This window comes from Scardinius erythrophthalmus, assembly GCF_964197995.2.
Source record: "Scardinius erythrophthalmus genome assembly, chromosome: 7".
In the NCBI taxonomy this organism is placed as follows: Eukaryota; Metazoa; Chordata; class Actinopteri; order Cypriniformes; family Leuciscidae; genus Scardinius; species Scardinius erythrophthalmus.
The window spans coordinates 9057762-9083013 of record NC_138227.1 but is presented as its reverse complement, the minus strand read 5'-3'; the positions used below and the strand labels follow the sequence as shown (position 1 = coordinate 9083013).

Genomic DNA, 25252 nt, shown 5'->3' with positions numbered 1-25252 from the left:
GCTATGAATGGAGACAGATGTGTGAGAGATGAATAACCTCTGTTGTTTTTATAATTACATTTTGAGTGAATTATAATGACTACAGACTAACTGAATCCTTAAAAAAGCCATATTAGCTTTATGGATCTATTTAGCAATTGACAATATCCATAAATGCACCAAAAGGAGGTCATGTCCCCTAAGTAAGTACACACACGCACACACAGGGTTTATTGTCATACAATGAATGATTTAATTAGGCAAAATATCTGTGGGATACATATACATAATCACACACACATACAAAATAAATTAATAAAAAAGACATTCAGAGTTTTTGTGGCTGTATTGTCAGTATTGTTGAGCGTTTTTAGTTTTTGACCATCTCTTGTAAGAAGAAAAACAACAAGGGGGGGGGGGGGGGGGGGGTAATTATCGTGGGGATGGACAAACTTAAATGGCAATCTTAAGCATATCAGATAATATCAAATCAGTAGAAATATATTTACTAAAAATAAAAAAAGTAATTTTCACAGTGCATCTTTCCAACACCACGAATGCAGCACCGCTAAAGGAATTATTTTTGAAATGTATAATAAAACAGACAGTATGATTTCGAACTCACTTTAAAGCATCTATGCATCTTTTTTGTTCAAAATTAACAACATTTAAAGTCAAAACATTTGTTCTTCTCCCGAAATGTGTTTTTGTCTTACCCTGATTCATTATGGTAAGCCTGTTATAAGTGTTTATATTTCAGACCTGACAGGATGGTTTTCGTAAGAAATTGTGTACATACGTCACTTGACTGTGTGTTTCGTCATATCTGTAAATAGAGACAAGTTACACATGTATGGTTTGTGAACTTTCCAATCATCTGTCATTAAAAAAAAAAACTAAAACATCATTCAAATGTCAAGGAATGTGTTAGGAAAAAGTTCATTGTCGGCTCTTAAATATTTGTCTTTTATTTACAACGTGGGCAGAGTGTCTGGCATCATGAGAACGGCCGATCTCGTTCCGCGCTCTTGCTTTGGACGGCTGCGAATGTCTCGTATGAATATGGTCATGCATTTCGATTTCTCATATTGCACTTAAACATGTTTTGCAGTAAAATCATACACAAATGTCTCCTTTTTCATTTTGATTCAACTTGTCTTGTTGTGTTTTCTGGGATTGTGGATAATTCAACTGGAAGGACTTTTGAAGAAGAGTTCAAGGGAATGTTTTAGACAGACAAAAGCCCTTTTGATCTGCCGGCTGTGTGTGTGTGTGTGTGTGTGTGTGTGTGTGTGTGTGTGTGTGTGTGTGTGTGTGTGGCTGCATGTGCCATCCTGTGGTGTAACAGTTTTATTTGTATTGCCAAGTCAAAAAAATTGGATTTCAGTCTATATCTGTGAAAAATCCTAATTCCGGCTTTGAAAATGCAGGACTTTGGGACGGTTGAGTTGCACGACCCATTCAGGCAATTTCAGGCCTCAGATAATGAAAGGAATCTAGAAGAAAAGAAAAAGAGGATTTTGATGAAAATGTATCAATAAAGTTATATGATTTATTTGAGTAATATAGAGCTTTAGTAATATTTGGTCTGATAATGTTTGAGTTACTCCAGCTGCCGGACTCTAAAAGAAAGCATGTGCCGTTCATTGGACACAGTAATCAGGCTGGCAAACGCTGACCCTCCTCTTCATTAAAGAGCTGCCGTATCTGTGCGACGGCCATTTCATCCGAGCGTAACTGTATGAGCTGACTGTGAGCTGGGATAGTGAGTTAGACAAGAGCAGCTGCTTCTCATCATGATACTGCCACAGGAGATTAGCATCCAACCATGACATTCACACACACGCAAACCCAGTCCAGATATTACAGAATCAGACCTCTGCAAATCACACAGAACTATATCCAAACATCTGATGTGAGCGTGAAGCCTTTTACCCTCTTATTACATGTTCAGGTTCAGAATATCAGGTCACAAACAAACTGCAAGTATTGGGAGTGACGATCACATTTTGGAGATTTTCTGTCAGTGTACAGATGACACTGTCACTATCAAAATGATAATGTTCGACATAACGATTATTACTGTAGCAATGTTTTTTTGTGTCTTGCAGCTGTAAACGGGAAATACATGTGCTAATTTTGACTAATTAAATATAATAACTTATAATTTTATATTATCATTAGAATATATTTGGAGAGTGATTTTGAGATTAAGTGATTTATTTATTATTATTTTATTGATTTTACATTATATATTAAATTGTATAAATATATTATTTAAATAGAATAATATATAAATATGTAAATAATTTTTTTAGCTATATAAAATATTTGAATGCCTTTGATATAGAGAATATCTAAAAAAATATGTTTTTACAATAATAATTAATAATGTATAAATAACGTATTATATGCAATTTTATGTAATTTTTATGTCATGAACAGTGTAAAATTGCTGGTACTGGTGTCAGATTTAAAAAATATGTTTTCATTTTTTGATTCTTTTTTCTTTTTTCATTCTTTTTTTTTTAATTTATTGAGAAATTGTGCATGCAGGGAAAAGACAGAGGTATATGATCCGCAAATGATGCAAAGAATTGGACACACACCCTCCAGAAATCAGAGCATGTGCACAAAGACTCAACCTGTAAATCAAATAAGGTTAAAGTAGGCTGACAGTAATAATAACGACCTTACTTTGTCCATACTGGCTGTACTGGTAGGGGGCGCTGTGCTCTGTGCTGTAGAAGGAGGCCGGGCCGTAGGGCTGAGGACTGGGCAGGTTAGAGAGGACAGGTAGAGTCGACAGGTTCTCGACGCGCTGAGGGCACGAGCTGCTGACGGACACACACGACTCCAGAGACGACAGAGAAAACTCAGCCTGGCTCTGGTGTGTGACTCCAGCTGGGGTTATTAGTCCCATGACCTACAGAGAGAGAGAGAGAGAGAGAGAGAGAGAGAGAGAGAGAGAGACTTCATTCGAATCACACTGTCTGTTCTACATAGTATGTGAGGATGGGATTAGAGCATTTAAAATGATAAAAGTGCATAGAAAATATTTCGAAGGCCAATTTTTTTTTTCAAAATGATCCCATTTTACTAATAATCATACATGGTATTTGTAGAAAAATGGGAAAGGTGCTTGTAATTTTTAGCCATGATATAATCAGACATTTCCTTTAACCCTAAAACTCAAAGCAATGCAAAATTCTAAATATGGGGAAAACACCAATTGAACACAATTATCAATACAAAAAAATCTGTCATATTAATGAGTGTCCTCTAAATGGACAGGTCTTTGGTACAATATGCACAAAATTTAATGTTGGCAGTCAAAGCTGTTTTTGAGAACTGCTGGTATGCAATAATAAAGGACTCGAGACGCTGTTTGTTGCGCCTCTAGCCGCGACTGTATTGTTTAAAATAACACACACACACACACACACACACACACACACACACACACACACACACACACACACACACACACACACACTTGCATACAGATATCTGGGTAGATCTCTGTGACCTGCAATTGATCAGGCAAAAACAATAATTGAATTTGGGGATTTTTTAATCTGATTCTAGGACTAGAACGGAGCCAGAGGGCAGTACAGTGTGTGTGTGTGTGTGTGTGTGTGTGTGTGTGTGTGTGTGTGTGTGTGTGCGTGTGTGTGTGTGTCTGTGTGTGTGTGTGTGTGTGTGTGTGTACTCATTATTATTTAACCTAGAAAACACTGTGCTGCATTTCAGGAATGTTGCATGTGTGCTCTGGGGAATAAAAGTTCCTGAAGCATAATTGAATCTACCACCAGAATTATGGCCAAAATAAACACACACTCCAGTCGCTGCACCAAATAAGCACCTTAGCATAGAAACAGAAAGAGAAAAGCATGTCTCCCAGGCTACAGGATCCTATTACATCAGAGGACACAGTAAACGCAGTACAACACACACACAGACACACGGTCACGCACATGGTCTCGCTTAAACACTTTCCCAGAGTGAAATGTGCCGAGTCCGGGATGGAATTCTGTTTCCGAAGCTCTGGAAGATTTTCTCTGCGAGTTTTGGAAAATTTAGCAGGCAACAGAATTTTTTTTTTTTCACTTTAAATTTACATTGTTCCTGGATACTATTTAAACTAAAATTTTTCATTGAAAATCTGAGTGGTGATCTGGGCAGTGGTGATCATAGATGTGTATATGTAGATGCCACAATTAGTTTTCCAAGAGGCCACAACATTGCACAGCCATGGTTGTAAAAATCATCTGCTAAAGTCTATTGCAGATATAGATATGCATTCATGTGCATAACTTGTGTATAACTTATTATAACTTGCTCTTAAGTAGTCACCAGTGACGTGCGGTGATGTCTTAAAGAGGCTAGGCACTGAGTTATGAAAGATTGCCTGATTTATTGTTTAAAGGCTAATAATAACAGTAAACATTACGCACAAGCGCGGCATATCAAGAAATGTACAAATCAGGATCGCGTGTATTCTCTCAGTCTCTCTCTCTCTCTCTCTCTCTCTCTCTCTCTCTCTCTCTCTCTCTCACACACACACACACACACACACATACACGCACGTCGCACACACACAAGCGCGGCACAGGCACACACCGCGAGTAACAGTAGTTTATGTCCACTCCACTCCAGCATTAGAATGCAACCATTCTTAATCCTTATTATACTACTGGGCCGTTGAATGCTTGAATCTGATTGGTTGACGAACGTTCTAAGGCGTGCATTATTTTCAGGGAAACGCACAGCTAAAGTAGTTCCAGGCAGGTCTTGACCGCATTACAGTTCCATATCACTTCGCGTAGTTAACGGTAATAACGGAAAATAGGATACAATTCATAACAAGAAAAAAACATTTAGCCGCATGAGCTTGATCTGGAATTTTCAATGTCTAGCTTCACAATCAATGGAAACATGCAGTTTAATTTGAACAAATAAAGTATATTCCTATCTATAATCAATAGAAAATTAAACTGAATATAGGCTAAATAAATGGATAATCCTGCAGCACGGATTATTATTGCAGATAATATAACAAATAAATAATTATTGATAGGCCTACTTGTTAAAAGGGCTTTGTGTTTCATTTATTTGGCTAGTCTGTCATCTGTCAATAATAGGAAAAAAAAAAGAATGAATTCGAATTAATTAAAAGGAATTGAATTAATAAATAAATAATAATATTGACGCACATGCTTTTCTGTCTCATTATTGCAACATCTCTCTCTCTAATAACTGCATTAATAACTGGGGACACACTTTAAGGCCGGTTATGAATGTAATTTGATACGTATGACTGATCATGCCCAAACGCGTGTTCAGCGCGTTCAGTCTGTGTTCAGAGTCGGTGTTTAAAATCTGCTGCAGTCGATGAAAACAGTCAGAGAATGTGTCAGCTAGTCGTGTGTCCAGCATTAGTCTGCTATCAGTGGCTCAAACCTCCGTTACTAACTCTAAAATGACGTTTTGGAATTAGCAACGGAGGCATTGGTTTAGATGCGTAAGAAATTAGTCCTACATACAAGAGCGTTTTAATGACAAAAACTTTACAAACGTCTTGAAATACATAATCTGAACAATGTTTCGAGGTGTGGTAACTGTAGTATAAGCGGAATAATTGACTTCAGGCCGTTGAATTATTAGAAAAATAATGCACACCCGAGGTGAACGGCCACTCCGCTTCGCGTCGTGACCGCATTACCACCTCGGGTGTGCATTATTTTTCTAATAATTCAACGGCCTGTCGTCAATTATTCCTTACTTGTTGCACAGCGGCCAAAAGTAAAATCACACACCGCTCAATTGAATATGAAGTCAAATGGCTTGCATTAATTCAACCATATTTATCAATTCAATATTAAGGCCAAAATAGTTTTTGACTCACCAATCGGTAGATTATTTGTAGCCTACATCAAATTCATCCGCCGCCATTTCCTCATGAAGACGTCGATCACATCTTTGTAAAACTCATCTTTATGGGCCTTCAGTTTGCACAGTCTCTGGCTCTCAATTTAAAACATTTAACTCTCTGATGACAGCCTTTTAACTCCGGTGCTGTCATTTTGGCTTTGAATTTGCCGCGGGGATTAGGCATGTAGGCTATCTGTGGTGTGTAACGTTAATGACGTTAGCTGCGCAAATGTCCAGTAATATCTTGATTTTAATTGGTCCATGTCTGATATGTTACGGAGATGTTACGGGCATACCATATTTACGTCCAAAGGCACAGCAGAGTTGTGCTTTTTGACGTACATGTGAAAGAATACAGGATCGAAGTGCGCGTGCGCAACATGGGTTTTTCGCTTGCCGTCTGCAATGAATGGACAGTAAAAGCACTGCTTATTCTACGATTTGTTTTTTATTTGATTATGCGTAACTGCTACATTTGTCATCATAACGTCTAAATAATTGGAATAACACACATATTGCATATATAAATCACAAGAATAAACAGTAAAAATACAAATACAAGTTTATTATTTAATAAACCATTTTATTTTTGAATTTTGGCAGGGTAGGCAGTGCCTAGTTTGCCTACCCAGACCGCACGTCACTGGTAGTCACGGACTAGCGTTCACATCCCCATATGGCGGACGGCTTTACTTATAAACGGCCCATAAAAACAGCCGCTAATGATAATTCTATGTATGTTTATCTATGAGTGTTAGACTATTTTTTAGAGCAGTTTTTGCATTTAGTAATATTTCCAATCAAATTAAATTAAGTAGCTTTAATTTTTTAAGTTTCATTTAATTCACTGTAGTTTCAGAAAATACACATTATGTGGGTTTAATATTTAAAATATTTGCTGGTTGTATATACACAGTAAATACACACATTCACATTCATATACATATAGTACAGATCAAAAAGCTGCATACAATTTATAATAACTGGTTTCTATTGTAATATATTTAAAAATATTATTTATTCCTGTGATCAAAGCTGAATTTTCAGCATTGTTACGCCAGTCTTCAGTGTCACATGATCCTTTAAAATAATATTATAATAATATATTATGATGATTTGCTGCTCAAGAAACATTTCTGATTATTATCAGTGTTGAAAACAGTTGTGCTGCTTCATATTTTAGTGGAAACCTTGACAGGATTCTTTGATGAATAGAAAGTTCAAAAGAACAGTATTTAGTTGAAATAGAAATCTTTATAACATTTTAAATGTCTTTACTGTCACTTTTGATCAATTTAATTCAACCATGCTGAATAAAAGTATTAATTTCTTTAAAAAAAAATACATGCAAGACAGCACAGATTGAAAGATCTATCTCAATATCACACTGGGATGCTTTGAATCTTAACAACATTTTTCACGTATTAGTATTCCCACTGTATGGATGATGACAGCGAGGATGTGAGACTGTAATACATTCACACCCGTCAAACCTGTAATTCACAGCGGACTGTCAGTGTTCTTGACAAACACCCCGTGGAGGAATTGCTGCGCTCCTTTTACAAATGAGAAACATGTGTGGGTCAGTTGTCCGATCTATCACACTGAAGAGGGTGTGTGTGTGAGATGAGAGTGTGTTCTGTGCTTTGCCTCGCACGTTCCAGTGATAAAGCTAAAGATAACCGAATGAAAAATGGCCCGTAGATGACCCGCGATGGAGGAATTTATCTGCGTAATGCGTCGCCTTGAAGTGTGTGTTTGTACAGAAGCCAGAAGAGTCCATTAAACTGACACTCAACTTTGGGTCAACAGGTGGGATCCACTACACCTCCACTGAGTCACTCTCAACTGGATGTTTTTAATGATTTAAGGGCTTCACCAAAAATATAAATAACATTTAGCACTTTTGTATGCAGTGGTTTAGGGTTTGAGCTCTATCATGCTGCCGATTACCACAGGAATTAATGTTTCTTGACAGTTTGCTGCTCATAGTTTTGATTAATTTGTCAGTTAAAACGTTTGTTATTTGAGCTGTAAAGTGTCTAAATTGTCCTTTTGAGGTGGGACTACTTTTCTATGTTGATGAACTTCTGATAATACATTACTGACGTAATTCCTGTGAATAGAGTCAGCTTCATGTGAAAAGTTATTAATAAAACAAATGTTTCATTAAAAAAAGTCAATAAATAAATTACATTTCTCCATTGGTTTATATATAACTGATCCACGGCTCTACCACAAACACATACTCACTATTTTTATTTCAAATTCAGAAGTTTTCCTTGCTTTACCCCGGTCTTGCTTTTTTTGTATTGAATTAAATACATTTATGGTGAGATTACTACATTTTATTTAATTAAATGCATTTATGGTGAGATTATTATATTTTCATGTCAATCTGTGTTAATTTTGACCACGAAACATGCGCTGTCACTTTAATTCAGCGCGTGCAGCACAGCAAAAATAGACTCGGTGTGGAAACGATCGCTGTATACACACCGCAACTGGAACGGATCGACGGACCGCATCCGCGTGCAGTGTGAAAGCTCTAAAAAAATACGCAATATATTGCGTAACGGAGTATGTGTGAAACGGGCATAACTGGTCTGGAAAAATAATAAAAAAATGACTAGAAAGTAGTTCTGTGGCTTTATTACCTGAGAAGACAGTCCATTATGATGCGTGATGGATGAGTTGGCGTGACTGTTATGAGGTCCAAAGGTATCTGAATATCCTGCGTAACCATGGCGACTCGAGAGACAGTAGGAAGCCCCGCCCTCTGGCCCCGCCCCTCCTGAACTCTGATGCGGCGGGAGCGGCTGAGGTCTGTGTACAGTACTCGAATCTGAGAACAGATACATTCACCAATAATGGTTACACAATACATCACAATATATTTTAGGTAAAATTGGAATTTATATATAAAATGTTTACCTTGAGAAAGGCCAGAGGGTGGGTACGGGCTCTCTGACAGCTGATACGGGGAGAGACTGGACATAGCCGGATGTGAAAACCCACCAGGGATCAGGTGATTGAATGCCATGATCTGATTGGCTCCCGCTTGCTTCCTCCAACGAGCTCGTCTATTACTGAACCAAACCTGAGAAAAGACAAACATAGGAAACAGTTCATATGGAATTTTTAATTCTGTCTATTCGTTTTGAGGTGTATTTGTACCTGTACTCGTGCCTCTGAAAGTTTAGCTCTCTGAGCGAGCTCTTCTCTGGTGTAGATATCAGGGTAATGCGTGCGTTCAAAAGCTCTCTCCAGCTCCTCCAGCTGTTCGGCTGTGAATGTTGTTCGACTGCGCCGCTGTTTCCTTTTCAGCGGCAGGTCGGGCTCAGATTCCACCTCTGAACCTTCATCAGACAGACTCGCTGAAGCACATGCAAAGTGTGCAAAGAATAGAGAATTTGTTATTAGATTATTTAGAGATTTATTTAAAGGGGTCATGGCATGAGAAATCAAATTTGCTTTGATCTTTTGACATATAAGAGGTCTTTGAACCATTAAAACATAAAACATCCTGCAAGTTTAACCAGTCCTACTTAACCAGTCCCACTCCGAGCGGGATTCGAACGGGATTCGGGAGGCGGGTGCGCTAACAAAGACGCTAAAGACCGCAGTCACTAGCTCGCCTCTTGAGATCATGGGATTGAGGTTTACACGTACAGTTCATAATGGCCTACATCCGTTACAATCACGCCCCTAAACCTCACTCCCATCCGGGTCACGGCACCAAATGTAAGGAATAGTTACACATCATCACACCATAGGCCCCGCCCACTGGCATTCTGTCACTTAAACGGCTGACATTTGCCTACACTTGATGTGAGTGTTGCGTCAAAAGCAAATAGAATCCATTATAATCACTGGCACTGTCTACACTGGGTCCAGTATACAGATGCGTGTTCAGTTTCTGACATACTCCACGCACTTGAGTCTGTCGACAACAAGACAAATGGAAGAATGAAAGAGCGATCGCTTTGAAGCGTCCAGTTTAAACAGCTTGTTTGTGTCTCTGTAGAGACTTCAGAAGGATTCCAGCATCAGAAACAAGTGGATGATTCATTTTATCGCATCAGAGGATTACATATTTATTCGGAGCATTTTGATTTGTAAATGAGTTATAGTGTGATGGAGAATTCACAAAGAAACTTTTGTTGACAGCTAACTTTACTGGTTCTGACAGCAGATGCATCACTACAATTTCATAATTATTTGTCTGTAAATTATGTTTTTTCACATATGTTTTTTTGTGCATATATATTTATACAATTTTTACATGTTGTAAAATGTTATAAAATTGTTTAGAAAATTATAAATTATATAATTTTCTACAATTTTCTAATGTGTAATAAAAACAAATTAAACAAATATTTTAATTGGATTGTGTTTTTTACTATTTTGGAAACAACAGAGGTTTATGGTAAATCGCCTTTTATACAATCATGTAAAGTCGTCGACCTACAAAATATACAAATACAAACAAGCAGAGGCACAAAAGACATTCCTCAACGGGCAGAACTACAAAACAAACATGCTTTAGTAGCTTTTTCTCATTTTTATTGCTGTAGCGCTTTTATGAGGGAGAATTTGATGAGCTTCTTCACATCTTTTCTTGAAAGACTTCAGAGCCAGGCTTATTTCTGCGTCACAGTAATTCATTGTCTGTTTTTTATCTGTCATTTTTCCTCAGTAACTGAAAAACCAAAGTGCAACAGTCAATAAAACACAATTAGAGAGAGCTGCAGGAGGGAACATAAAATGCGAAAAAAAAAATTGTCCTTTTAAGGACAGGGACAGGATGTTTTTAAACAGGATGAAAGAGAAATACAGAGGAGAAAAGAAAGAAGCAACGCGCTGGATGATCATATTTAATAGAAAATAAGAAGAAAAACCTATAAAAGAAAACAATTAATAAATCAAACCTGATACATGTCTTCGTAAAAAAAAGTTAAAGTTGAAATGTTTTTCTTGTTTTAAACAGAAATCAGCCATTGTACCTATGAGGACTCATCGAGAACTATGGGAAATTCCAACAATTTCACAGGGATTTGGCTTAGGGAACGCTGAACTCTGTGGAAAACTGTTCATCAGCCTGGAATGACTTCACAACAACACATGCCAAAAGGAGAAGCTGGTAACTATATATTCATGGGGCTGGAATTAAAAGAGATTCATATTTATATAATTTATAATCTTCAGACATTGATCTATTAGTCAATATCTCTCTCTCTTTCTCTCTTTCTCTCTTCCCCTCAGTCTTTGTTGGATTGATTTGCACGCTCCATCTGTGGAATCCGTCACGACGGCCAGGGCTCTCAGTGGAGGCCGTCACCTGCCCTGGAGGGGGTGGAAGGGGCATACAGAAGGCCAAAGGTGGGTGTGTGTGGGGCAAAAATGGAAAGGCTGGGCCAGTGCTAAATCTCTTCAAAAACCCATTCACAAGAAGCACAGAAGCACCTGAAACTTCAGATCTGGATGCGGACACAGATAATTCAAAGATCTGAATTCCACTCAAAACTGATTCTGATCCATCCATTCAAGGAATGAGAGCTGAATAATGAGTCGTACAGGGTTTTCTAGTTCTGTGCACTCACATAAATAGGCATGAAGACCGATTTTTTATTTTATTTCCATAAAATAAAAGTAGATGGTGATTTAAACTGTGAAAACTGGTAAGTGGAGATATTTCTACAGGATTTAACACTTAAATTTAGTTTAGGTGTATTTAGGTTATATTTAGTTTAGGTGTAATGTATTTAGGGTGATTAAGTGACTTTACAAATTATATATATATATATATATATATATACACAGTATATTCTGTTGGTATACACTAGGTTGTGATCAAACAGGCTGCGGTTTTCTGTGCTGTTTTTAATTAAGTTTTTTAATATGTTTATATAAATGTATATATACATTACATAAATGTAAATATACCCTAGACATTATTGATATCAAACAGCGTTCTCACATCACGTAAAGTGATTGCAATGTGGCAAACTGGAAAAATGCAGTCTCAAATGAGATTTGACACCAGAAGAGAAGATTATCAGTGAACAATCATTTTGATCAGTTTTTCACACAAATCTATTGTATGACTTGAAATATTGTGCACAAGTTGCATGAACTGCTTTTATGATACTTTTATGGTGCTTTTTGTCATTTTAGGAGCACTTTTTTGTGTCAAAATGTTCATTTTTGACACCTGATCATCTGGTTGAAAATAAGTAAGCAATTGCAGTTTTATATTTTTGCTGAGTGAACCAGAATCAATGCAAATGAATAAACAGAAGGAAAGAGCAAACAGTAAACACAGGTTTAATTCAGGCAGAAGAAAACAGACCGCAGGTTTCTAAACACACAGAACCAAAAACCCAAGCGTCATGGAAATGGAACCACTGGACAATCTAGAGATATTCTGCCTTCTGTAAATACACAAGAGTGTGTGTTTGCCTTTGAATGTGTGTGTGTGTTTCAGGTCTTTGGCATGTAAAGTTAGCGTGTAGTGCACACGAGTATGTGTTTTAAGGTCTTGCTTAGATATTTTAGCCCTCCGCTATGTAAACGGTGCGGTCACTAAAAGCATCTCCAAAGTTTCTTTTCAGCTCTGGGCCCTCGTCGCTTAAATTCAATATTTGGAGGCGAAACATCACCCCGAGCACATTTACCTCGTGCGTCCATGCACACAAAATCCACCTAATACCGTGGGACTCCAAATGCATAAGCACTTTCACTTCTTATGAAACTTTTATGAAAATAAGACTTAATATCCTATGTAATTTTCCTTCTAAAGTAAATGCATCTTAAACTAAGAACGTTTAGATTTTTGGAATGGGAAACAAGACAAAAATACTGAGGAAGAAAATCCTCTTAGCTTAACTTTGGTCTGTGGCAAGCGGCAGAGGTCCAAGATAAAACCATATGTGCGTGTGTAGCGCTCTGAGTTTGTGTTTTGGTGTGTGTTCCTCTGATTCTCTTGGGGGCAGGTAATGAAGAGGGCTAATTGAGCCAATGACATGCCCCCTCGCCATCAAAAACGGCCCAAAAAGAAAGACAAAGAGGGGAACAAAAGAAAGCTTGGGAACAAATGCAGCGTCTCGAAGAGGGGAGAGCGAGGCGGGTCCGTTTCAGCGCCGAGGCCGGCTGAGTGACTGCCCGACTACATTAAGCAGTACATAGAGAACTAACAGATGCCGGAGACAGAAAGGATGAGTGACAGCTCGTGGGCCCATCTGCCCCCCAGCGTTTAGGAACAGAGAGAAACAGAGGGAGGACTTGACTTGCTAAAGAGCAACTGTGACCCTCGCAGCTGCCCTCAAACAACCACACGTTTCAGCTCTGAGCCAAATGTGCTCTTCGTCTGTTTAGCCTCTTTTTCTTTGCTTTTTTGGTTGTGTGACTTATGTAAAAGAAGCTAGTGTGTATGCAACGATAAACATTTCGAACAGTGGTATGGTGCACGCTATGGCCTCATCACATGGCACGTTTAATTTGGCCACTGGCATCAAGTTATCAATTACAGATGATTATTTTGCAGCTTGAATCCAAGTTTGTGTAGAAATGCATTGACTGCGGTTCAAAAGCAAGGGTGGATATTCAGCAAGGTTGCATTAAATTGATAAAAAAAGTGACATCCTGACAAAAAAATGTATTCACAAAAATATGAAGCAGCACATGTTTTCAACATTGATAATAATAATAAATGTTTCTTGAGCAGCAAATATACTGATTTCTGAAGGGTCGTGTGACACTGAAGACTGGAGTAATGATGCTGAAAATTCAGCTTTCATCACAGGAATAAATTACATTTTTAAATATATTCAAATAGAAAACACTTATTTTAAATTGTAAAAATATTTCAAAATTTTACTGTTTTTACTGTATTTTTGATCAAATACACTGTAAAAAGTGAATAGTTGGATCAACTTAAAAAAATTACTTCAATTGGTAACACCTAAATAAATTAAGTTTTATCAACTTAAATTATCATGAAAAACGTGATAATTTAAGTTGAGAAAACTTAATTTATTTAGGTGTTGCCAATTGAAGTAATTTTTTTAAGTTGATCCAACTATTCACTTTTTACAGTGTAAATGCAGCCTTGGGGAACATGAGAGATTTTTTTACAAACATTAAAAATCAAACCAACTCCAAACTTTAGAATGGCAGTGTATGTCAGTCCGATCAAATAATGAGTCAAGAAAAAGACTGCTGTTAATATATTACTTCACACTGGAGAAGGAGTGCATTGCATTGTAGGATATAGTATTCCATGCGGTGTGTATATTGCACATTTTGGCAATTCATTTTGTGCTCACAGAAAATGTGCATACTATGAACAGATTGTAAGATGCTATTGCAAACATAGTCAGTGTTTTATGCTGAAGGGAATAGGAGTTAAAACAGGAAGTAGTCACCTGCCTCTCTAAACATACACCAATGTGACCTTTGCTCCCTGGAGGTCAAACGCCAGTGACCTCAAACCGCTCTGTTTACCAATTGAAAACACATATTCAGACAAGTGTTTGCTGACTGTCTCCTTTAAGTATTCACTACTTAAAACAAGTTTTTCTTAGCAAATTGAGAAGGAAACTGCACTTTGTGATTGGGTGAGTTGATTCATATTTGATAATAGGTTCAGTTATCAGCAATCCAATAAATAGCAGCCATCCTGAACTCTCTCTGTTGTTTTCGTGCTGTCTGTGTTATAATTCACACACACACACACTGTAATTTTGCCTTCAGGGCCTGAACACAAGCAGACACGGATTCCTAAGTCTGCTGACCCTGACACTGCACACTGGACACAATGGAGACAGTTTGGTTTGGGGGGTTTCCCCACATTGTCCATCTCACTGTAATCCTTTCACTGTCTGTCTCTCTTTTTATCAGAAAAAGAAACAATGTATGCATTAATATCTCAAATAAGATAAAAATGTTACTCTGTAATCCATAATTTCACAATTCCAAACCCACGACCAAATTGTTCACATGTAACTCCTAGAGATTACAAGATACTGCTTCGGCATGTTCAGACTTGCATATATATTTCCTATCTGATCAGACTGAAAAAAATCCCATTGAAGATTCCTTCCTTAGCAACTTAGGTGTGTGGAGTCAAGTCAGTTTTTTTTATAATACTCATAGGTCCAGATTTACTAAACAGGACAAATTAGCGTTAACACAATCCTATAAAAGCACCGATGGGAGTGTAAAGTTCTGCATGTGATCTACTGACGACACGCAAATTAATCCGGATCATTTCCATAACGACCAACACAATCTATCAAGAGCAGCGCAAATTAGCGTCTGGTTTAAGACATGCTTTTTTGGTGATATATAATGGCGATAATACCAGTAAATTAACTAGCGCAAACCTTAGTAAATCACCTTGCATGATTGATTTAAAAATTATCCTCCCATAAATTTAAAAGGGAAGCTACAAATGCAAAAATAACCCTGTCCACGCCGTTTAAGCGCTAATTTTTCACTGCATGTCTTTAGTAAATCCTGACCGTATTTTTTTAACGCCAAAAGAAGGTTTGCGCTGGTGCAAGCTGTTAATAAATCTGGCCCATTGTTTCAAAGCAGCATTACAGGAAATCATGATGGTAATATTTATAATATCTTAATATCTTCATGCCAAATTTAGCATATTACAGCTGGGCGATAATTTATTTAACATTTTGCAATGACACAAGCAATCAAGCAGTTGAGATTTTCTATATCATATAAATAGGCCTGTATGTTTATGCATGCGGATAAAGTTGGAGATACTTATATCCAATACAGTTCACATTTTTGCAATGATATAAACAATCATGCAGCCTAGATTTGCTATATAGTATATAGCTTTATGTGAATACACTGTTTTTATGCAGGTAAAGTATCTTTGGACCACACAGAAAATCATAGCAACCGCCTAGCAACCACTTCTCCAGTACTTAAACAACATCAGGCCTTAATGAACGTCACTTTTCAATCCTGTTTTCAGTTCAGGCTTTGTCTTGCCAATTTAGTCTGGATGAAGTTTCCTTCTTTAGGTCTTCCTGGTGGTGCATTTGTGTTTTTGTGCTTGTGTGCATGTGCTTGTGTTTGCTTCGGCTTTCAGAGTAAATTACGAGCCGCTGACTGCACACTCCATGGTGCCACACAAACCATCCCGCGCTGGGCCAGTTGGCACTGTTTGTGAATGCTTGTGTACGTGTGTGTGCATCCATGCATGTGTTTGCATGTTTGTGCATGTGCATATGCTTGGCGGCGTGTGCATATGTCCGTATTATAGGAGTGTCAATCATTTTACACTTTTTAAAGTAGCATTTTATATTCTGGCCATATTTAAATGCATCAACTCCAATATAATACAATGCTTTATCCCAGCTAACAGGGAACGTTCTCTGGTTACACTTTATTTTAAGGTGTCACTGTTACAGTGTAATTATATATATTTAAGTACAGAGTAATATTAATTAACAACATGTACTTACTATAGGGTTAGGGTAGGATTAGGGTTTGGTTGAGGGTTAGTTGCATGTTATTGTGCATAATTTACTGTTATTACTATGGTAAGTATACAAAAACATACATAAAGTGTTACGGGTTCTCTTAAAGTTCCAAACAAACATTCTTCCAGTAAAGTTAAAAGGACATCCGTCCAAAGTTATCTGGTCTTTAATTATGCTTTCAAAAATCATTCATGGAGCTTCATTTTAGTTGCACGCTTTGTAAACGTGACAAGATGGTCCAGAGAACATTCAAAAGTAACATTCCCAGAATGTTTGCAAAATGGAACTGTTAATGTTCACACAACCAAGATAATAAATTTCCCTCCCCGCACACACGCCAACATCTTTGAGTCTTTAAGATGAAATATGGAGCCAGTATGAAGGAAAGGGTTCAGGAATCAAGCTGCTGCCTGTTCAAAAGAAGGGTGTAAAGACTGAACTCAACTTGCCTGTCTGTGTCTCCCACAGAAGGAGGGGCGATGGTGGGAATGAAACGGACAGACAACGGCCCACAGATATTAACCGAAAATGCGCCGCGGGCCAAGAGAGGTAGAACGGGGCATGGGGAGGACGGAGGAGAAAAAGAGCGAGGCGCATTTGACTCATTGGCCAGATGAAAGTGAAGTTCAAATAAAGAGCCTGATTTAATCGGCTCGGGCAACTCGTCTTTCTCGGATCGCGAGACGGGCAGAGCGTGACGGACGGGCTTTGTGGAGGCGCGCATGACGAGAGGCTCGCCCCCATTGTGACTGACGCTCCGGGCCATGAAGGAACAGCCGAGGAGAACACTGGTCCCTATTGACCGAAATAGCCTTTAATAAACTCCCGTCGCCATTAAGTGTGACACTGCATCCCGATCAGTATTATTTAGGGAGCTGAAGTGGTGTTAGCAGGGCATTGGTGGCAGTCAAATAACGTTCACCTTAATTAGTCACGCAGAGATAGGCTGTTAGCTCATTAAATATCATTATAGAACAGCAAAACATCAGTCACTCCAGCTGTTGGCTTCATCCAGAAGGCAAAAATAGACTCTTTTACTCTGTTTTTTAGGCCTCTTTGAACAGTAAATGGTACAGCTGTCCTGTCCTCTTAACAATTCATGTGTTGTCATATTTTAATAAGTCTGTTTTAATCATTTCTCCTTCAGAGTTCCACAGAAGACAAAAGTCAGAAGTTTTGGAGTGACATGAGGGGGAGTAAATTATGACACTTTTCTTTTTTTCTCCCAAACATGACCAAATATAATTTTTAGTATACACATTTAATTTTTTATTATTTTAAGTGAAATGCTGAACTCGCAGAATGAATCTATCATTGCAGCCACAATAAACATCCTCTTTCCAGATTTCCCATGTTTAACTCGTTCTGTGGTTTTTGTCTCCCACTCTCTTCATGCCTGTTGCCATAATGTTTGTCAATTTATGAATTATTACTTAATCTAACTCATTTTAATAAAAATAAATGATTGAATGGATTAGAAGAAATATTACAAATGAATACACATTTCTGTTATTTCTGTACACTACCAATCGAATGTTTGGACTACTTAATGTTTATTATGAATTTTTCCACATTTTAGAATGATAGTAAAGTCATCAATACTATGAAACAACACAAATGGAAATATGATAATTATGCATTGTTCAAGGAATTAAATTGTATAGAATCCAGCTCTACACATTGTGGACATTCTCTCATGGGGTGCTATTAACACTATTGAAGAATTCTACATGTGTATTCTGGACACTTGTTGTGTCTGTCATTTTTTTTTTTTTTTTTTTTTTTTATGTTTTGCTGAGAAAGGCACAATTTTATTTACATTTACTTTTTAAAGGCAGGGTAGGTAGAATTTTTCAAAAAAAAAAAACATTACAAATTTGTTTAAACTGTCTTTATATACCAATACATAATTAAAATGTAAGTACTCTGAAAAAGAGAGTATAAAAATCGAGTGTCTGTAGACCTCTCACCGCTGTTGTAAACACAGCTAATTATTTCATTCACTCCACCCCCTCCCTTCTGGGCTCCTTCCAAAGCCACGCCCCTATAAAAACATGAACGCGCGACGCCAAACGCTCAGGCTCAGCTGGAAGACGCATTTATTTACCTGAGACGAGCGGAGAGGAAGGAGCGCAGTGCATGTAGTGACATGATGTCAGAATCACATGTAATAAAATACCTAACTTTATCACTATAAATATAAAAAAAAAAGATTTCTTTTAGTACTCACTATCAAGCTAGCATATCGATACTGGTAAAGTTTAAAATATACTTTGTTTGATTCGGTAACGAGCTATATTTATAAGGCAAAGCTAGGTTGCATTGATATACGTTTTTCCATTACCATCAGTTACACAGTGATGAAGGTGAATTTCGTGTAAGAGTCATAATATATACGGTGTTTTGCATGTAAGAGTTTCCATGATGAAAACATTGTTGACTCTGATGAGGACTAACGTTACACTCCGGTGACAAGTACCGCATCGTCGGTTCGAGGACAGGTCCGGGGTCGAGGGCGAAGCAGAGGAGGTCATTCAAGAGTGTGGGCAACCAGGGTCCGAGGAAGTAGTTTTTGCCTTGTTTGCCTTCGCTGACTGCATATGCAGGTGCTTTGAATTTTGAATGCTCTTTCTCTGCCATAATTTTATGTTCCGCGCCTCTCTTGCACTCCTCAAATCAAACTGGTGCGCACGCATATGGGCAGATCTTGTAGCAACAGGGGTGGTAGTCATGGTTGCGAGAGTGAGTGACAGTCGCCCAAACCAATCAATTGTTTCGTCCCGAATGGACATAATGAGCTGTGTTTATTGCAGATTAAAAGGTCTACAGTCACTTGATTTTTATACTCTCTTTTTCAGAGCACTTACATTTTAATTATGTATTAGTATATAAAGACAGTTTAAACAAATTTGAAAAAAAGTTTTTTATAAAAATCCTACCTACCCTACCTTTAATAATTTAGCAGACACTTTTATCCAAAGCGACTTACAAATGAGAGCAATAGAAAAAATCAAACTAATAATAGTGCAACAATATGCAAGTGCCATGACCAGTCCCAGTTAGTCTAGCACAGTGCACGTAGTAAGATTTTTTTTATCATTAAAATTATAAATGATTTTTTTATATATATATACATATTAATGTACAACACTTTTTTAAAGAATTTACAAGCACATTTAGAAAAAAAACTGTAGACTGGGTAATTTATGTCTTTTGTAACTGGCTGACCAATACCAAGTGATGGAAACCTGTAACGGTTGTAATCACCATTATAGGCCCAAAGTTGTTCAAGCTATATTTAGAAAATAGCTTGAACAACTTAGGTTGTAACTGATCTGAAGTTGTTGGAAAGTTGTGCCTCTAATAAATTTAATAAGAGGCACAACTTTCCAACAACTTCAGATCAGTTACAATCCTGCCAGAGTTCTGTCTGGAAACAGTCTGTATGTAAATTTAAACATTCATCAACTCACACATTAGTAAACAGAAACTCAAGCATGCTTGCTTGACGTGCGAGAACCAATGAGGTTCATTCTCGTGTTACACAGCACGTTTGAGCTTCAACAAGAACCAGTGACGTTCATTCTCGTGTTACGCATCACTTTTGAGCTTCAGCAAGAACCAATGAGGGTCATTCTCATGTTACGCATTGAGCTTCAACAAGAACCAATGAGGGTCATTCTCGTGTTACGCATCACATTTGAGCTTCAACAAGAACCAATGAGGGTCATTCTCTGTTATGCATCATGTTTGAGCTTCTGCAAGAACCAATGAGGTTCATTCTTGTGTTATGCATCATGTTTGAGCTTCTGCAAGAACCAATGAGGTTCATTCTCGTGTTATGCATCATGTTTGAGCTTCTGCAAGAACCAATGAGGTTCATTCTCGTGTTACGCAGCACGTTTGAGCTTCAACAAGAACCAATGAGGTTCATTCTCATGTGCGATCTCTTTATGAGCTTTTTGAAGTGTCAAAGTGTCAGTTTTATAGCTGGAGGGACAGAAATCTCATCAAAAAGATCTTCATTTGTGTTCCGGAAAATGAACAAAATTCTTTTAATTTTTGCGTGAATTAACCCTTTTAAGTTGGCTATAAAAAGTGTGTAGGATCCACTCACATCTGTCAGCTAGAATCCCCTCGATACTGTGTCCGCTCCTGCGAGCGATTTCTTCTTGCTCACGCTTTTCGATGTCCTCTTCATCCTCATCCTCCTCCTCGTCACCTCTCCCGCCATATCTGCCTCTCATGATGCGGCTTAATGAACTCACTGAACAAGAGTTGAACAAAATGTTATGACAATGATGATAATTGTTGTTAATGTTTTTTTTTTTCTTCAAGCATTCAATAAAAACGTTGAACAGAATGTGTAAGTGCTCTTATTATGTTTTCTTTTTACATATAAATAAACATTTTAACAACGTTCACAAACGTTTCAGTAACCAAAAAAGTTATACAAGAAATTAACCAGGGTGAGCAATGAAATATTTGTGGTAACTAAAATGTTGAAAACAGTTCAGCAACTTGAGCAATTAAACGCTCGCGAACAGAAATCGTACTCGAGCGAATATTGACAAAACATAAATATTGTCATTGTTTATTTCTCAATTTTTTTTTAAATTATAGATTAAACAAATTTTAGAAAAAAAACTTTTTTATTTTTAGCCCTACTTTGAGATAGCCTATAGTTGACGGCTAACCTGATGAAATAACCTAAATCTATTTTTAATCCCGTAAATGTCAGCAAGTAGCCTAACATGAATAATTCGCACACTTTCCAGCCTATTTGATTATGTTTATCCCATACCTGATGGTACGTTGTCCCGGTCACAAATTCCCTCTTTGAGCAGTTTATCCCGAATTTCCCAACTGAATATTCCGGGATTTTCCCGTTTATATTCCTCAACGCGCTTCTCCACATCTGGAGAAGTAGTCTGTTAAAAATAATATAAAAATAAAAAACAGTCAACAATGTGCCTGATTCAGTTCAAAGACTCTCGTTATGTCATAATGTCAGCGCTACGCTTTCGGTCGACCAGTTGCTTTGAGTTTGCTCACAAAACTCCTGCGCGCCAGCTGTAGCCTAATAGATGAATCCGCACTTCAGGGCCTCACCTTGGATTTACTCCCGCCGATTGCTCCAGGCCGGATGGATCCAGTCTCCTGATACCGGCACAGAATTTTGGAGACGCATCCGTGAGAGACTCTGAGCTGGCGGGATATCATGCACGGCCGGATCCCATGATGGGCCATCTCCACTATCTTGTGCCGAATGTGGTTCGGGAGAGGCCGGCCGTTGATGAAAACTCCTCCGAGCTGGTTGACTCGACCCTGACCCATCGGAGTTGAAACTGCATCGAAGCAAACTCAAATGATGTCAGAGACGGTCATCGAAGTATGCACAAACATGATTGAAAAATTATTTATGCTGTAGTTATCCCTAATCAACTTAAGTGTGCTAGGAAGAGCTAGGCTCCATGCATGTGCATTTAATTCCCTGACATAATTCGTATTGCCTTAAAAACACATCAGTAATTGTTTTAAAGTGTAAGGGGTTACATTTTATTTTAAGTGTTACAGTGTAATTATGCATTTAAGTAGGCTAGTGTGTAATAATAATTAACTACAGGCCTACTTTCTATAAGGTTAGGGTTAGGAATAGGGGTTGGTTTAGGGTTAGTTGCGTGTAATTATTCATAATTTATAGTTATTACTACAGTATAACTACATGTAACGTGTAACAAGACCACTGTAAAAGTGTCACCGTTTTAGGTAGCCTAAAATAAAATCTGTGCAAATTGGTTACAATCAAAATAGCTTTTCCATGCTATTTTGAATGGCATTAGAATTTAGCTAAATAAAACAAAATAGAAATGGCAGTAAATATGCGAAAAAGTTAAATGGAAACAAATCTGTTGTTAATGATGAAAACAAATAAAAATTATTATTCCAATTAAATATGTTCATAGCCAGAACTTTACCTTACAACTTTTGGTTACATTTTATTTGGTAACACTTTATTTTACAGTGTCATTGTTACATATGTTACATGCAGTTACCTTAGTAATAACCCTCATCCTAACCTTAACATGTAGTTAGCCTACTTAATATTACTCTATACTTAAATGTATAATTACAGTGTAACAAAGACTCCTTAAAATAAAGAGTAACCACTTTATTTTAATGTGTCTTTGTTACACTGTATGTGTTTAGGGATAGTTGCATGTAATTATGCAAAATTTAGTTGTAACATGTAACAAGGACACTAAAATAAAGTGTTACCATGTTAAGACAAATAAGTGTTAATAAAGTGTTTTAGAGTAACAGAAATCAACACATTGGTCTGAAGAACCGAATGTACTAATCTAACATCAGCTATTGTTTCTAAATAAGAAGGGTTATTTGCTCATCCAAAGAACCACTGAAGAACATTTCTTTTTATTTCATATATTTTTTTTTTATAATTACATAATTCAATTTATGTTTTTAACATTGTAACAAAATGTGTGTATGTATGTTAACAAACGTTTAATATCTAAATTAAAAACATTTAGAAAAATAACATCACCGTTTTCAGCACTTATGCAACCCCAATTCCAAACATAGTTTACATTTGACCTCAAATTTCTACTATTAAATTAAATTATTTTAATGTGCATTGTTTTTAATGTAGGCTAATGTATTTTACCCTCCATAGGGAAGCCAGTGCGGGGATAGTTTTGAGAGAGAGATGGACGCATCATCCTGGGAACGGTCCCTGCCAAGCCGTTCATTGTTGACTAAAAGTGCACTTCAGCCAAACCACCAGGGCTTAAAAATACATGTAAATATTCCACGATCAAAAAACAAAAACAAAAATATAAGCTCCAATGATCTTTTTGTATCCCTCAAGGAAAATAGAAAGTAGGATGGAATGAAAAGTTATCAATCAGATGCAGCCTCTCCACGTTTGTGGTCCTTTGGTTGTTCTCATTGAGGAGAATTATAATCGCCGCGTTATTGTTATTAGCAGACGTTTGGGATGAGCGCGAGTTCTCAAACTACTGAGACATTCATTAGTTTGCAGAGACCTCCTTGTCTATTACTCGAACAGCGCGTTCTGATTGGTCCACAGGATTCCGTAACCGAGAGCTGATTGGTCGAAGATTTCTGAGCGTTCCAAAGTGGACTTTGAAGATATTTCAGAGAATAAATTCTACAAAAAAATATTAGACTACTTTAAAAACAGTAATATATATATATATAATTTATATTAGGCCTAAATCAATCTCGTAACATGATTTATTATAACGTATTTTAAAGATAGAAACTCAGAATGAAGCAATTTAAATGAAAAGTTATTCATGATTGACTGATTTAACTCTCTCAGTTCTCTCTCTCTCTCTCTCTCTCTCTCTCTCTCTCTCTCTCTCTCTCTCTCTCTCTCTCTCTCTCTCTCTCACACACACACACACACACACAGTGACTTCAATGACATGTGGCTCTTTTGTTGGACTAAAAAGAAACTTCAAATGTTTTCTTTCTGCCTGCGCGCGGGGACAATGGGGCGCACGCGGGAGGGAAACACGCGTGGGAAACGGGGGTCCTTTCACGTGCAAAACACTCGATTATTCTCTCTTACTTAAAAAGTTAAATCAACGCCAAATAGCCTGGACCCTGGAGACACCGACCCAAGTATTTAATGGAGAAGTTAACAATGAATGCGTGTGTGTGCGTGTTTGTTAATGAGTTTCTAGTCGATGGCATTAATGGCATTATTTCACGATTAGCCTACTATTGCATTATTTTCCTGTCAGATTTTCATTTTAAATGTATCTCCTTATGCTAGCTGTAAATCATCTTATAGTTCTACATTTACAGAGGCTGAATAGAAAAGCCACATGTCGAGAATTCATAACATCTGACGTAGACATATCGTTGACTGAAAATATGAAGATTCCAAATAAATGGATAAATAGGAGAATGTTTAAAACACAAAAAACACAGAATATTATGCATTTATTTTTTACTTTCATTTTGAAAAGTCTAATAAATTAATATGATGAAAAAAAAATTAAGATGTTTCTTTAGAATACTTGTCGGGTTCCTAAGGGTTTATTCAGTATTAAAGTTCAGAAACTTCAGATGATTGGTTGTAAAGGAGAGCGTGGGGAACAGGCAGGGGAATGATGCATGTTTCAGTCTTTTGAAACACCGGATCCGCGTGTCGAATCCATTTTTGGAGAACAGATCTCGAGCAGAAGTGCGCTGATGAGAGCATAATTAGGGTCAAATATCTATTTTCTCTTTTAGCAAATAGTGTCAAAATAATTCGAATCGGTATTGAAATATATGCATAATGGAACAAAAAAACAAGACAGTTTATGTAACTGAGATCTCCCTACAACATAACCTGATATTGAGTGTGCTGGTCGAAACTGGCATTAAAATTAGACTAACCAGGTTTTTTTTTTAGAGAATGAAAAAGCATAAACCTGTAAAATAATGTTCACACACCATTTGACCATATAATGAACTTCTTGAACAGTGCATGCCTATGTTGTTTGTGTCATCTGTCTTGTGATCTATCTTGTCCAGCCTGAGGAAGGTCACCACCCTTTTAACCTCAATTAGATGAGGTTCCTGAGAGAAAACGTAAATCCTCTCCAAAGACAACTTTAGAATAAAATCATCTGTCCTGCATTTACTGCCACAAGCATCCCAGAGCTCCAGGCTAGAGAACACATGGGGAACGTCTTTGAGATACCCCACTGAGACACTTAGGCATGTATCATTCATTGTCATGTTATATAATAATAATAATCATCATCATAAATAGTGGTGAGTAG

At 37.3% G+C, this 25252-nt stretch overlaps 1 protein-coding gene across 1 annotated transcript; it reads right to left on the bottom strand.

Annotated features, from left to right (window-relative positions):
• Positions 1–356: 356 nt before the first annotated feature.
• On the bottom strand, positions 357–23426 carry pax3b (paired box 3b). The gene is made up of 9 exons (XM_081371310.1): positions 23113–23426; positions 21540–21775; positions 21232–21358; positions 20545–20694; positions 9091–9290; positions 8848–9013; positions 8571–8758; positions 2677–2905; positions 357–1475 (listed from the first exon to the last, which is right to left on the bottom strand). The coding sequence occupies exons 1-9, from the start codon at positions 23195–23197 to the stop codon at positions 1441–1443; spliced, it is 1416 nt and encodes a 471-aa protein (XP_081227436.1). The 5' UTR covers positions 23198–23426; the 3' UTR covers positions 357–1440.
• Between the last annotated feature and the right edge of the window lie 1826 nt (positions 23427–25252).